Below are 16110 nucleotides of genomic sequence, written 5' to 3'. Positions count from 1 at the left end.
GGAGGAAAAGAGGAACTGGCTATAAGTGGACATGTGATTTCTTTTTGAGATTATGAAAATGTTCTGAAATTAGCAGTGATAGCTGCCTAACTTTGTGAACACACTAAAATATTTTAAAGGGCATATACTTTAAAGGCTAACTTTTGGGCCTATGAATATTTCAGTTAAAAAAGATGAAGTCAAATCATTGTCTCAGATGGTGAACCTGAAATGAAGGTGGATGAAATTGGGCCTTGAGTGTTAATAGTTCTAACTCATAAATGGGACTTTGGTTTTCCTCCCATTATCATGGGTGATGCATGTGTACATATTTATATATAAATCTAGGTGTTGTCTCTGATGCCCTTCATAGAGGCAAAACAAAATCCTTCTCCACAAGGAAAACAGAACATTTTAGAAGTTGAAGCTACCTACTCCTTTTTTGAATCATCCCTACCTCAGCAGAGAGTCACTGGGCGGATAGGTGTGAAAACGACAGGCCTGTTTTTCTGACATCATTAAAAAAATTTCTTTAAAAATTTGCCAAGGGAAAATCATGACCTCACTCTGAGAGATCATGCCCACTTGAAGTGTACCCTAAGACTGGCAGCATCACATCACCCAGGAGCTTTTTAGAAATGTTGATACCCCAGACCTACTGAATCAGAAACTGTGTGTGTGTTTTCATATGCTGTCAGATGACTCATGCAGACTAAAGTTGGAGAAGCACTGATCTAGAGAAATTGCAAATAGGAACAAAGTTTGTGCTCATTTTTTGCAATAACTATTTGAGTACTTTACATGCAGCTTTCTAAGCATAACACTGTCTCTCCCATCACCCATACAAACAATAAAAATCCACATTTCATGCTTTAGTGAGACACTTATCCCTTGGATCATGTTTTCTAAATATATTCTCTACTGAGTGAATCCAAGGCTTTGTACTATTCTTGCAACTTCTCCTTGATGATTAAAATAAATTTTTTTTAAAACTTCTGTTTAAAAGGATGTAGAAAAAGTCCTGAAACAAACAAAAACCATACAAGTTTTCCAAAACTGAGGATATGGAACTCAGCTGGAATGCATTAATTTATTACAATCCTCAAAATAATTTCAGTTGGTACAACTACTTCTTAAAACCATATCAATATCAGGCTCAGAATTTAATCACAACCAAGCAATTCACAAAAACACTTTAAGCAACAAAACATGCTTAATATTTCTTTGAGGAAGTTCCTTCAAATACATGTACAGCATCACTGGGTACCACACCAAACTATTAGAAGGCAACCCTTACATGCCCAAGTTATACCACCTTGTGACACTTTTGACACATGTAAAAGGTGAATTTAACTACATCTCAAAACACAGTCTTTAGGGTGCAACCTTTCTTCTTATATTTTAAAGAATACTCTAGGTCATTTCTTAGGCAAGCAAAACTATGCACACTTTTAGGGGGAAAACAAACTGCTTAGAGTTTTTATATCATACATTTCAATTATGGGTAAACACAATTTTATATTATAAAAAATATCAATTAGTGGGAACAAAAGTTGAAAATATTTACCAGCATGTTAGGTTCTCTTGAAATCACAGCTTTCTGGATAAATAAATGTAATGTCGCTAAAATACTTTCCAATATTATACATAGTTTGGAAAAAGTAATATTATTTTGGACTGTAATTTTCACATCTTAAATGAGATTTTTTCTTTATTCCTTTGTCAATACTAAACTCTTTCTTCAAAAATTTTGTATCTATTTTTATAATTAGTTTCACTGAATTTTTGACACTTCGGCCTGAACTTGTTCATTAAAAAAAAAAAAAAAATCTAACATCTCCTACTTCTGCTGGTTATACTGGGAGGAGAGGGGTTACCATAACTTTATTATACCATGTATTAACAATAAACCTTCTCATAGAGAAGAAAATACTTTAAATACCTTAAATCATATTTACAACAATAAAAATTCACATTTCATGCTTTAGTGAGACATTTCAATCAGCCATAAGGTAGTAGTCCTCATAGTTTATTAGAATAGAGCCCTTCTGGTATCTGGGCCTCTGCTGTGTACCAGACAGAAAGCTCTTGATGTTATGAAAGTAGCATAACTTCTGCCATCCTCCCATCCAGTAGCAAACTGAGGGCAGCTCCTCCTCACCATCAGGTCGTGACTGCAGTCCTGTGTCCTAGCAGGGCTGCGACCAATGTGCTGCAGGCCTCTGGACACGTGAATCAGCTTGATTGTTTGAAAAGTGCTCAAGAGCCTGACTATTTTTTAATGTGAGTCGCAGGACAAAGGCAGCCCTTCTGAGCACAACTCAACACTTAATGTGTCTATTGCACAGGATTTTAGAAGTTTCCAGAAACAGTGCGGTTATCTTTCCCTAGCTACTATATACATTTTTCAGATAAGTTCAGTGTTTCACTGGGAAATGTGACTTGCAGGGAGTTACCCTTAGGAGCCGGCCCATCCCTGTTCCTTCCTCCAACCTCATCCACCAGTAGGACGCTCTCGGAGTCCTGGCCCTGTGAGGAGTCTGAGGTCTCTGATATTCGCAAAGTTCTCAGTGAGGTGGTGTCTGTTTGGGCCAGGCCCATACCAGGCACACCTGGAAGTAAATTCCTGCCCGCAAGGCCACTTTCACTTAGGTCTGGCAGGTAAAGGAGGGTCTGAGATGTGCTGCTGATCTCCTTCAGCTCCCTGGAGATGAAGGAGCGAGAATGGCTGGACATGGCGGAAGAGGTCCTCCGACTCTCAGAACACTGCTGTCTGGAGCGGTCTCTGCGCGACCCACCAATGCGGCAGAAGAGGCATTTGATTTTCTCTATTGCTTTACTGAGCACGGCCTTTCGTAGAAGGATGTATATCCAGGGGTCCAGAATGGGGTTCACAGAAGCAATTCGGATGGCCTGCAAATCTGGGTTCTTGCTGATTTCTCGCACCACACTTGGCTGATATAACTGGTTGATGAATACACGTACCTGCATGAATGAGATGCCCACATTTAGATTTTAAAATTAAGCAACTGGGAAAACACTTAAATGCTATGTCTACATTAGCAGCATTGGGTAGCTGCTCTCTTCTGGCAGTAACTTCCAAGAAAAGGGCAGTTTACACAGTAAACCTCAGAATAACTGATAATTGCAAAAATGCAATTACATTTGTTTGGAGTTACTAATAAATATTTTTGTAAGTATCTTATGAATATCTTCCCTAGATCAAAGATGACATACAAAAAAATGCAAGTATGTGCCCAAAATTATATGAATAAAGTCTCGAGAAGCATTTTGCTAACTTAGTTTCTGTGACTGCTTTTAAGTTTTCATAATTCTAATGAAATCTGTTTTTTCCAAGACCCACTGATTTGCCTTATCTGAGCAGCCATTGTATATATTTTATAAGATACTCACTTTTAAAGTCAGTTACACATCTAATCATTAAAGAAACCTGAAATCTTTTTATTTTTGTTTAGAGAGAATATGCTACAAATGTTTGAACCAACACCAGGGTATCTTATCATCTGGAATCACCAGAGAATAGTTTCTATGACTTTATTCTTAAGGAATAATAATCACCTAGTGGTGTTAACTGTTTCTCTAACCAACATTTTATTGTTTTGTTTTATTTGCAGTACAGGGGTTTGAACACAGAGGTCCTTTACCACTGAGCTATACCTCCAGCCTCCTTTTCAAATGTCTTATTTTGAGACAGGGTTTTGCTAACTTACTGAGGCTGACCTCAAACTTGTGATCCTCCTGCCTCAGCCTCCTGAGTAGCTGGGATTACAGGTGTGCACCACCATGCCTGGCTTAACCAAAGACCACCTCCAGTCCTTTCCCTCTAACTCCATTTGTCACTTAGAGATAATACTGCTGCAGCCACCAAACTAGCCTTTTCACCTGCAATTACTCTCATCTCCATTCTATCTCCAAACTACCATCAGATTATTTCTAAACTATATATCTGATTATGCTTGTTAGACCCTAATACCTAAAATAGCTCCTTGCAAAGCAGTTTTGTTCATCTTTGAAGGCAGAGCTCTAACTGCCATTCAGGGAATCCATCCTTAAACTCCAATCAGAATCAATTCCTCCTTTGTGCTTGTATGGCCTTTGAATCAGTCGACAGCCACTGAGCACTGCAAATAGTTCAGTGGGGTGACAACTCGTTCGAGTGCAGTTTGAGCCGTGTCTTGCCAGCCCACCACAGGCAGCTATGGCATAAATGGAGGAAATACAAGAACACCCCAGCAACCCCTTGGCTATTTTGGAGTCTTATTTCTGGCAGTTAAATAGGCCTTTATTATAATCATTTATTTCCTTACATTCTTTCACATATATCATCATTTTACCAAGAAGTGCTTACTGTGTTTTAGGTCTCATGATAGGTTCTAGGGACAAAAAGTCATACTAGATGTCATAAACTTCCTGAAGGCAGAGAGTAATGGTACAGTCCAGAGGACAGAAAAATAGATCAACTATTACTGCAGAGTGATGTCATGACATGGGAGAGGAGTGTGTGTGTGGGGTGGGCTCAGCTAATCCAGACCTGGAGGAGACACTTTCTGGGGGAAAGGAAAGGAAGCACTGTTTTGATGGATGAGTAGGAGTTTGCTAAATTTAGAAGGAAGGAAATAACTTTCAAAGAGGGATAGCTCCATGTGCAGAGTCATGAAGAATGAAATCATGTCAACTTCTAGGAATGTTGAATGATTCACTGAAAAAAGCATGAATTGGTATACACTTAAGGAAAACTAAGTTTTGCTCCTTAGAAAAAGCACTTGTTAAGTGTATACTCTCAAATTAAAAAAAAAATCTAGATCTTACTTCTAATCACACTGGGATCATTTATGTAAAAATCTCATCTGTAATTCACATAAAATGTCATTTTGAGATCATTGCCATCTATTTAGTAATTAGTTAGTTAGTATTACCTGCCTTTGGTAATTATTTTAGGTTAGGGAGAAGTTAAAAGCAAGTCTTACAGCTAGGAAAAATAAACAAAAACCATTAAAAAGAGAAAGAGGAACTCACAAGACCATACCTAGAACCTCCATCTATTAATTAGAAGCAAACATTTCTAAATTTAACAAGACTTGGGGACATTGCTGCCTTACCATAGAGTATAATAATTAATGACATGCTTTTATGAATCATCAGAAAAGGGTGGGATATTTTAGAAAAATTTACAACAATGTGGACAAAACAAAAGTGGAAGTTCAAAATGCTTCAATTAAGTTTCATTAATCTTCAGATTTCAATTTATAGGAACACTATTCCTGGATGATGCTAGATCAATGACATATAACATTTCTATTTCTCCCTTAACAGGAATTTAAATCTTAATCAGCTATAGGTCCATTAATCCTTCAGTAAGAAAATTTTGTTAGTCTTCATTTGTTTTGCTTTGGGAACTTATTTGGTTGCAAAACCTGACCCACACTTGGCATCAAAATCTGAACCAAACAGACTATTTTTAGTTTTATTTATTCTACTTACAGTAAATATTACTGTTTTGTTCCAGGGGCACTTTTCCAGTTCTGATGGGAATAGCACATATTTTATGGTATATCAATAATTCCTTTTCTAAAATTCAAGAAATTCTGAATTCTGAAACACATCTGGCCCTAAGGAATTGAGATAAAGAATTATGGACCTATAGATCTCATAGAATAAAGTGGTCCAATGACTCTAAGATGAAATTACCATTTTGATCTCTGGAAGACAGATCAAAAAAGAATGCACAGCAGTATATGAAGTCTTCTCTTAAAATACTTGCGGAAACTATGTTGGGATAAATGATAATATCAAGAAAAAATGTGACTGACTTCTTAAAAAAATCTTCACAAAAATTAGTAAAACAAAGTATTGTGGTTTCTTCTTTCCAGAAGCTTGATTGAGGTCCTCAGTGATGCTGGGAACTAAATATTCTCTCGTGACTTTCCTCAGATGAAGTATTTGTTACTGAGAACTGGAGGTTTTGAAAACTTCTCATGTTGGTTGAGTCTGGTCTGGGCCCCAGGTTCTAGATGAACTCCATGTTGTTGTTGTTGTTTTTTTTTTTTTTTTGTTGTTGTTGTTGTTGGTTTTGCTCTACAAGGTTTATTTCCTGTTATTAGAATCATTGGTAAAATGCATGAGGTCTATATTTTACTCATATCCCATATTATGTTTCTTTTTTATTGTTTCTTCTATTTAGTTATACATGAAACATATGTTTCTAATGTTAGAAGAAATGATGGATCTACATCTGTCACTTTCAGGTCATGTCTGTGGCCGTTTGTGCAGACTTGAGACTTTATGCCTCTAGGTGGCAGTGTTGCTCTACTCCAGTGTCTGGTAACCCAGTGCTTTAACAGGATGCCTTAAAAGCACAGCCATTTCCAAGACTCAGACCAGAATCTTGGATGAGCCTGAACATTGCATTTCTGAGATTTTAAACATTGACATGTTATGTTGCTGGTTGTTTTTTCACCACAACCTCAAAGGAAACATGGTTACTACTGAAAGGAGGAAAAATTTTGAATTGTTAAAATGAGATGACATTTGTAGCTATTTAAAGGAATATTAGGACTTAGCATTTTTTTTTTTTTTAATTTCTGTGACCTTTTAGAAAAGACAGAGTATTGCAAAAGAATATCTATTGGTTTTCATAATCAAAAGTGATGAAAGGCAAGGAAAGTATCACTTCTTGTACCTCACTTCATCCACAGCTGTAACCACCAAACCTGGCTTTTACTGTCTCTTCAGTAAAAGGGAATTCACAGGATAACAGAAGGATGAGTATAAAACACAAAATTCTAAATTCAGAGAAAACCATCCTTAAAAGCAGGTCAAATTATTTGAAAAGAATGAATATGAATGAGTTTTACTTAGATAATACATTCAAAGGCAGTTTAAGTGCACACAGGGGGAAAAAGCTCAAAAAAACCCCAAAAAGTTCATGCATTCTGTAATGTTTGAATAAATATAGCAACTTCTGCATCACTTTAAAGGCTACTTGATTTCTTCTCCCTGAAGGGAGGGAAACCCAGATTAGGATGGGAATATCCACAGCAGTAGTTCCATGTCATGCTGGGAGGTTAAAACTTTTCTGGAACTCTTGTCCAAAGGGCCCTTTATGTTACACAAATAAACAAGTTCAGGCAGTTTTCAGTGTTGGAAGAGTGTGCTGCTGATAAAACAGAACCTCTGAGTCAGAGGGGAAAAAAACATCCTAAACAATTCACTGAACTCAAGCAATACCTCATCTTTCAGCCAATTTTAAAAGCTAGTCTTAAAAGCTGTAGTAGCTGCAGATTTGTGCAGGTGACTTTTCACTAATACCGGCATACATTAAAATATTTAAATTTGTAGGACACTGATTACAGCTTAGGGTTCAAGTGCATCAGAATGTAAATTGGAGAGGATTCGATAAAGTCACAAGGTGTAATGACAGGAAAGTTCAAGGGAGGCTACGTGTAGAGAGGCAAATGTTCGAGTTTTTTAATCAAACAAACCTCTGTTCAAATCCTTGCAGTTCTCCTTACAAATTGTGCATAAATTACTGAAGTGTGTAGTACAGGGCCCAGGATATAACACATATGCTGGCTCTCTTTATTTTTCTTGTAACTCATATAGGGACATTTGGCCACTGTGGAATAGACCAATAATTTGAAAACTGTGGGTAAGTGGTAACTTTAGGATATGGTTAATGACATGGCATGAAAAACATGTATGTCCTACTTCAGAACAACCTATTTGCAGGGAATGTTGAATTGAAAAAAGAATGTTGAAATCTTGATCAGATCAATTTAATAATTGATTTTCAAAATAGTAATACTTTCCAATAAATAACAAGATCTGTAACTGGATTTGTGCATGCATACTACTTGTTCTGTTCCAAGCACATAAAAGGAATTATTTGTGTGTGCTCGGTTATCTCACTGCCTGTGAAGAGTCTAGAATTGACACAGCTGTTACTAGAAGTTCTTACCACTTTTTTTTTTTTTTAAGTGAAGGATCATGGAAAGAGTTCTGGACTCTATGATGGTAGAAATGAGAGACCTCATTTCTCATTCCTTCTGGGTCACCAACTGAACACTTACTGCAGGCAAGTTAATCTCTGCTAGTCAATCTCTACATTGCAAATTTATTTCTAATTTTTTTTTAACTCTCATGTTCAACATTCTAGTAGAGGACTGCAAGAATAACTACAGCTCTGGGGAAAAGTATCTTGTTAGCAGATGTTCAATAAAACCAAGGTTTGACAGGTCAGCAAAGCATGGTGAAAGGACATGGGACGGGACTCACCCATAGCAACCCAGGAAGTTTCACCGAAAAATTCTTCATGTGCAGCTGGGAAAGCTCAAGTGCAGAGAGAGAGGAAAGTATGGTCTGCTCTACTTTGTTCCCATAGTCTTTTCAAGACTCAAATGAGATGCCAGATATGGAAATACCTCACTTTTTTGTGTTATTCTGCAGTGTTCAAGGTACTACTTACTACTGGGTTTGCAATTTCATGTTATGACTAAAAAACCTGCTTCTAGAAATTGCTATTTCTTAACTTAGCCAAAGTTATTTTAAAAAATCAAATCCTTTTGATTCTACTGCAGTTGTACCCAAATTTACTACATTACTGTTACCCATGGGTATAATTCTTACTCACCTAAAATCCCATCAGTTATTTTATGATGGGATTCCAGTTTGCCTTAAGTAAAAAAGTGTACATATTTATATAATTTTCATCTACTTTGATAAGTTTTTGCTGGTCAAATGCTGGTGATCAAATAGTTTATAGTAATTTTGTTCATTCTTCTATTTGTAATCAGTCTTAGGATTTTTTAAATACAGGAAAGATGAATAAATGATAAAGTATGTTTAAGATTAAAGAAAGAGATTACATTCTTCAGAAATATGCAGGCAAGACATCCTCTCTAGGTTGTCTTTATAGAGACAACTAGTTTATAGTAAGCAACTAAATAAACACTTACAGGAAGTTATTTTCCAAGGACTTAAATTTTACCTGACCAAAGCATCTGATTAATCAAATTGGCCATTCCATTCCCAATACTTGAATACTTGTTAATTCAGAGTAAGAGGAAAGAAAATAAATAAGCAATAAATATGGCCTTGGCTTGCCTATGCATGAAGGAAAATGCCTTTCCAACTCCTACAGTATAACTGTTTAGCCCTGAGGCAAAATATTTGATTATAATCATTATCTTAACATTAGTACTGTTAACTGCAAGATTAGGTACCAGAAATTGATCTAACTACAACAACACAGGGATGTTAGGAGATTATCTTGCTTGCATATTTCTGAATTCAATACCTCTTTATTTATCTTAAGTGTACTCTTTCGTTTATTCAGCTTCTCCTGTATTAAAGAGAGGGAAAGAGAGAGAGAGAGAGAGAGAGAGAGACAGACAGACAGACAGACAGACACAGACAGACAGACTGGTTACAAATAGACAAAAAGGCAAAATGACAAGAACCACCTTCCTACTAAATCTTGACATTTGATATTCCTTATGGATTTCACTTCCACTTTCCACCTTCTTTGTTCATTGATTCTGATCCACTTCAGAGAATCTTGTAGGTTCAGCACAGCACAACAAATTCCCCAATCTTTCTTAAATTCCCATTCCAAACTTGGTTCTATTTATAAAACATTCATTTTTGATAACAGACTGAAATTTACTTTTTATACTAAACTCAGTATCACCCACCCTTAGAGTCACTGTAGCTTTTTCTTCCCTAGTATCCAAAAGACAGAAATTTGGCTGCTTTCCAGTGGCCGCTTATTTCTCTTCTATGTTGTGTCAAGCTTTCTGAAATTCTGAGTAACTATGTTTGCTCTGGTAGGTAGCCTTTCCAAAATGATTCAGAGTGTTTGATTTTTCCTCACATAGATTTAGCAACCAACTTTACTGGATAAAAGTTAAAATTGATGCTTCATTAATTTCCCTGCAATTGAAGAAAGATCCTACTGCTTTAACTGCCAGAAAGTTCAGATGCTTTAATCTTAAATTATGTTATGATTATGAGAAATGTGAAAAAGAATGTTGAAAAAAATAAGCCAAGGAGGACTGTAATTGTGGATGTTTCCCCTTTGATTCTTTAATTGCTGAATTGTGCATGCATGGATGGGTAATAATATAATGTCTGATTACTTTATCAATAATTCACACTTAAACTGATTCTGAAATTAGATTTCAGTAGTCAAAACTTAAGGCTAAAAACTAAACCACAACTACTTGTGTGCTTTCTTACTTCACACAAAAGTACGTAAGTTCTTGACAAGCATGATTACTTCTTAACTGAGCCAGTTTCAATGTTCAGGTTGAGGTTACTTACTATCTATTATATATTACTGACTTTCTCCAGAGTTGATGATATTTTTTTGTTAGCTAAACTATGGTTAATTTGCAGACCATACATACAGGTTCAACAACTTATTGCCTCTGGTCCTCAAATAATTTCAAAGGGTTTGTCATAAATGGTTCTATACCTTAAGGTCAGGTCTACTATGTTAGTCTATAGAATACATTAAACTTTGTTTGCCTCTCCAGATGATGGAAGAAAACACTATATCCGTGGATTTGCAGGAATCAATAGCTTCACATGCTCATCTCCAACCAAAACATTTAGAAAGTATGAGCCTGTTGCTAACCTCCTAGCTCTAATTCCTTAGTTCCTTAAAGTGGATGTTCTGTAAATAACAACCACTCACTTTGTCATTTATTGTTCTTCAAAACATAAGGCAGAGGCCAGGGAACCCAGACCTTAGCAGGGGCAGAGTGCTTTCTTACAAAAGCTCACTTGATCCTGAGTTGCCATCACTGACAGTAAAATATATTTATGTGACTCAAGTGTGACTTCACTCTGTAAATTATACTGGGTTCTGGAATGGCTTAAAGGCTCTTCTGCCAATTATATTTACTTCTGTTTATACGAATTGGCAAGAAGCTACTGTATGCTGGCTCTCAGTCACTTCTAAGTTCCTTCCATTTACAGTCACTTATCAGAGATATAATATTTTTACATCAAATATTCCTGGACAGTATTAATAAAAGAAAGAAAAGAATAATAGCCCATTGCATTTATTTCCTCTTGCTTCCATTAAGCCTAAGAAAGAGCAGTCAGCTCTTTTTGAGTTGGTATTTTGGAATTTCCAGGAATGCAGTAAGTTAGATGGAAGAACTCAGAATTAGTTGCTTTCAAGATAAACTAGATAAGGAATTATGTTCACCTGCCCATCTGTTATTGGTGCATTCCTTCTTAATAACAGGCAAAAGTACAGAAGTACTCTTTGAACTTTTCTACTTATTTTTTAAAAAGTCAATGCAAAGGCAACTTTAAAGAGAATGTTGTCCTGAAAATAAAGTGCACCAAAATTCTAACACACACAGCACAAAGGCCAAAGTTAGACGTTTTGAGAGGGAGAATGCAATACTACAGGAGCAGGGTTTGGAGTCTGATAGCCTATGGGCCACGCAAACTAGAATTTTGTCTGGCAATAAATAAAAATCATCTCTAAACCTTGCAAACCATCTAAAACCTCTATAAAGGTACTGTACCTCTCATGGTTATTGAGAACTCGAAAATTCAAATTCATTAACTTATGTATACCAGCCTGTCCATAATCATACCCCCCCACACCCAGAAATTATTTTCCTGGCCTGCAGAAAACCTGAGTCTGAGCCATGCCCTGTGCAAGAGTTGTAATTTGTGTGCATTAAGATCTTCTCCCAGGTATAGCATGGTAAAGAGCAGGAAACCTAGCTCCACATGTAGTTTCTGCTAGATTATTCTCAAGTCACTCCCTTCTTCCTCTGTGAGGTGAAGGAGTTAGGCTACAATCAAAAGCATCTGCTATCTCTTCTAGCACTAAAATGCTACTTTATCTAAGGAAACAAAACCAAACCAAAAGCTCTACATAAATCTAAACACCCAAAGCCCCACTCTCCTAAGGAATGGTTTCCAGGAGAGATCACCACCCCGAGGCTTTCAGGCTCTGCAAGTTGTCAGTGTAGAGGGCTGGGCTAAGTCATCCTACAGAGTTCCCCTCCACATGTGACTGAGAGCGGTGGGTGTTCCCAGAAGACTCCAGACTAATATCAGCACTAAGGGGTAGGCAGGGGTTGTCCCCGGAGAGAGGAACCCAGGCTTTCAGGGAAAGGCACTCAGGGCATGTAGGGGAAAGGCACCTCCCAAATCTCTTCGGGTGGGCACCCAGAAGGCCTCTGAGGAGGGCTCAGAGAGGCCCTGCGGGGGTCCCAGCCCCTATCTGGAGACAATTAAGGAATCTTAATTGTCTTAAGATTCCTTAAGACACAATTAAGGAATCTGAGGGAAGAGGAGGAGTCGGAGGGGAGAGGTGGATGTGGGAAAAGGGCAGAGTGGGGCCTGAGCTGGGCCACTTACCACGAGCGGGATGGAGCAGATGAGCACCACCAGGGAGGTGGCAATGAGTAAGATGACCATCTGGATCTCTGCGCCCGCCATGCGCCGGAAGCTTCGCCTGCGGCGAAAATCGCTGAGGCGCGGCAGAGCTGGGGAGGCAGAGGGGTTGCCCCGACAAGCAGCAGAGGACACAGCGGCGGCGCCAGCTGCGTGATGCTGCTCGGTGCCCAACGAGGTACGGCGCATGAATTGGCGGTGCATACGGAGCAGCGCGCCGCACACGAGCACGTTGCAGAGCACGGTGGCGAGAATGAGGAAGGAGCTGAAGCCCGCGTACATGTAGGAGAAAGCGGCGTACGCCGTCACGTTGGTGGTCCAGTCGATGAAGCACCAGGTCTGCGGGTACTGCAGCTGAGAGCGGCCGAGGCCCATGTTGGGCAGTGCACAGAACAGCACGTTGGATGCATAGACAGCGAAGAGAGTGAGACCGGCCAGTCGCTTGTCCACGTAGTGGCTGTAGAAGTAGGCGTGGTTGATGGCCAGGTAGCGCTCTATACTCATGGCACAGATGATGCTGAGGCCCGACAGACCGAAGAAGAGCAGGATGAAGGTGCTGTAATCGCACAGCGCCTGTTCCCCTGGCCACTGGCCCTTCATGTACGTGGCGATGGTCACCGGGCTCACCAGCAAAGTGCCCAGTAGGTCGGTGACAGCTAGCCCACATACCAACGTGTAGAAGGTGGTCTCCTTCTGCTCCTTGCGCGACTTACACAGCACCACGATGGCCACCAGGTTGCCCACCACCCCGAATATGAACATCACCGCTGGGATGGTAACTGGGCTGTTCAGTCGGTCCGGACTCGAAGAGGCGGACGCATTGACCGCGGGCGTGGACATGATGGTGGCCGGCAGTGCGTAGCCTTGCAGAGCGATGCGGGGTCTAGAAATGGCAAGGGAGAGGAAAATGATCGGTGCGCGGAAGTTATTACTTGTAAGGTGTTAAACCTGTACCCAAGAAACAATATGCTGATGAAACAAGGGAACTTGATCTTACTTTCTGGGTAGTCACTTACTGACTTGCGGCTACCGAAATCCCCTGGCTCCTGATAGGTCCTGCCAACAGCACCACTCTACTGACATTAATATTTAGATGCTGATAACTGCCATTCTCTCTTCCTCCCGCTTCCAAACCAACCCACTCCACTGCCAAGATGAACAAGACCCATCTCAAGGGAAAAGTGACTCCTAGTGCTATTCCCGATAGATTATGAGTCGACAAAATTCTCACAGAAAACAAGTTATGGAAAGCTCGCTCTTCTCTTTGGTTTCCTGAGGTAGTACCCGACCACTGAGCTGTCTACCCGATGACCACTACCCAATCTTACACCACCTTACCTGTAGTGGACGCAGTTGTAGCAGCACCGTAGGCGCCCAGGCTCAGACCTCGGATGTCCTGGATCTGCCCCCAATCTGCCTTCAGCCTCGTCCACCTTAATGTGGAACTTGCTAAGCGTTAGACTTTTCGGAGCTGGGTCTCGGTGGCTGCCAATTTTCCGGAACTGGGATCAGAGTGGTCAGTTTTCAAAAAGTTGGAGAACAGGAGGGGCAGCGGATGGGTTAGTGAAGACTGGTGTTGAGTTTTTTGTTTATTTTTCCCTTTTCCTTCAAAGATGAGTCCCCGATTTGCAGAGCCCGCAGGTCTTGTCCACAGGCAGATACCTTCCAGGTGTGTGGCAGCGCGCGTAGGTGGAACCGTGCGTGGGTCCTCGGTTCACGCCGTCCTCCTCCCCAGCCACGGTCAGAACGGACGGCTACGGTCGTTGGCGGCTGCTGCTGAGGCCGCTCCTGGTGTCTTGGGGGCGGCTCGGGGTCCAATCTGGGGCTCTGACCTAGAACTGTTCATCTTCCTCTCTGGCTGCCGGGTTTCGAGCTCCGCTCTCACCCTTCCAACCTCTGTACTAACTTTTCTCCTCCTTTCAAGTTTCCCTGGCGGAGGCGGAGACAGACCGCGCACGGCCCAGGCACCCATTGGCTGAACTGGAAGGGGCGGAGCGTGTCCTCAGTTTGCGCGGCTAGGAAGCTTGGCAGGGCGGATGCCGGGCTCAGACCTGCGCCACTCCTGCCGCGCTGCTGGGGGCGACTCTTTAAACCTTCTCACACTCGAACTTTCTGAGAGAGCACCGCCGGCGGTGATCCTAGCCCCGGTGCTTTCCGGGGCACCCTCACAGCTTCTCCTGAGCTCTCCATCCAGTGTTGGAGGGGTGGGGTGGCGAGGGAGACAACGCTAAAACTGGTATCTCATCTCCCTCACTCCTTGCCTCTCCGAGGGGGCTGTTTCTCGCCACTTTTACCCTTGGGGCGCAACATCTGTGCCTTGGGAAGGGAGGACAATTGCTTTAGGACTTCACAGTGGAGTAGAGCACTGGGGAGGAGTGGTGGGATGTGTGTGTGCACTGGACCGAGTGAGCGCTGGATCATACTTGGGTGCACGCGCGGACGTGGTGGGTGGGTGGGTAGGTACCAGGCTAGGGCGTGGAAACTACGCAGAATCCATCCTCTCACCATAAAAGGAGTTGGCTGGCAGGGCTGGGGCTGCCGGCTGCACTCTATAGGGCACCGCCGGGTATGACCGAAAGTGAGGGAGGGAGGGAAGAGAGAAAGAAGACGGGACTACAGCGTCTCCGCGCGCAGGTGGCCGAAAGCCTTGCGGCGTTGGAGAGTACAGGAGAGAATTGTTGAAAGTGGGAGTACAGTCTAACTGCGGAGATCGTTCTCTCACCCTGGGGAGTTTCTCTGACCTGAAAGAACAGGTAAACAGCTCCTGCCAAGATCCTGTTATATTTGTGTTAGATGCCTCACCGTGAATCCTTGGAAAGGTCAACTGGAGCGTGAGAAGGAGGTTGAAAGTCACGCAGGCAAAAAGATTCTCTAAGCATTACCGTTACCCTACGCTTTTCTTTGAATTTGTTTGGCCTTGTCTGGTGGGGAAAATTTTTTCCATGTACTCATTATTCATTTATTTCTACTTAAAAAAAAAGTAAAGCGTTATGGTGTAATTTAAATCACTTCATCATTAAAAAGAAAAAGAAAAAAAACTATACAGTGATATTGTGTGGGCCCTACACAATTTAAATTCCTAGAAAAACGTCTTTCCATCTGTGGTACACTTGCTGTTAACACATCTCACAGGGTAAGTAATTTGATTCTTTTCTATGATAATCAGGCACTCTTTCTTAAATGTGATTTCATGAATGAACAAACCCGCTAAGAATCTGTCTGGTTCTCCAGTGAGTCTCAGTAACATGTGAGTAAAAAGAGAACCAAAGGAAAAAAAAAAAAAAAAAAAAAAGAACCAAAGAGAGCGTTTCATCAACTAATTTCTGGTCGTAAACTATCCAGGATCACATTGACTTGTGTAGGGCATGTAGCGTCATTCTGTTGTGTATACTATTTTATCATGAATATCAGAAGAAAGTAGACACATTTGTTACTAGCATAAAAAAAAGCAGCCGCGATTGGGCATTTTCTCAGTCTTCTCTTAATCACCATTATAACCACTTCTGATGTCTATGCTTCTTTTGAGTTGTAATCTCTAGGATGGTGTCAGCATAGAACACAAATCAACACCAGAAAGAGGGAACTGCACATTCTGCCCCTATTCCTCACTTGACTGCACTGCATTCTGTCACTTGTGTCAGTTGCTTGTCAGTAAATATGTGAAGGGGAGGTGAGAGGTTGGTT

The 16110-nt window shown here is 40.7% G+C and overlaps 1 protein-coding gene across 1 annotated transcript; it reads right to left on the bottom strand.

Moving 5' to 3' along the window:
- Positions 1-1021: 1021 nt before the first annotated feature.
- Ptger4 (prostaglandin E receptor 4) lies at positions 1022-14318 on the bottom strand. Its single transcript, XM_047556749.1, has 3 exons — positions 13765-14318; positions 12391-13309; positions 1022-2964 (listed from the first exon to the last, which is right to left on the bottom strand). The coding sequence occupies exons 2-3, from the start codon at positions 13264-13266 to the stop codon at positions 2374-2376; spliced, it is 1467 nt and encodes a 488-aa protein (XP_047412705.1). The 5' UTR covers positions 13267-13309; positions 13765-14318; the 3' UTR covers positions 1022-2373.
- Positions 14319-16110: the final 1792 nt, after the last annotated feature.

The sequence above is a fragment of the Sciurus carolinensis genome, chromosome 6, assembly GCF_902686445.1.
Source record: "Sciurus carolinensis chromosome 6, mSciCar1.2, whole genome shotgun sequence".
Lineage (NCBI taxonomy): Eukaryota > Metazoa > Chordata > Mammalia > Rodentia > Sciuridae > Sciurus > Sciurus carolinensis.
Note: the sequence above shows the minus strand (reverse complement) of the source record. Positions and strands in the feature narration are given on the sequence as shown.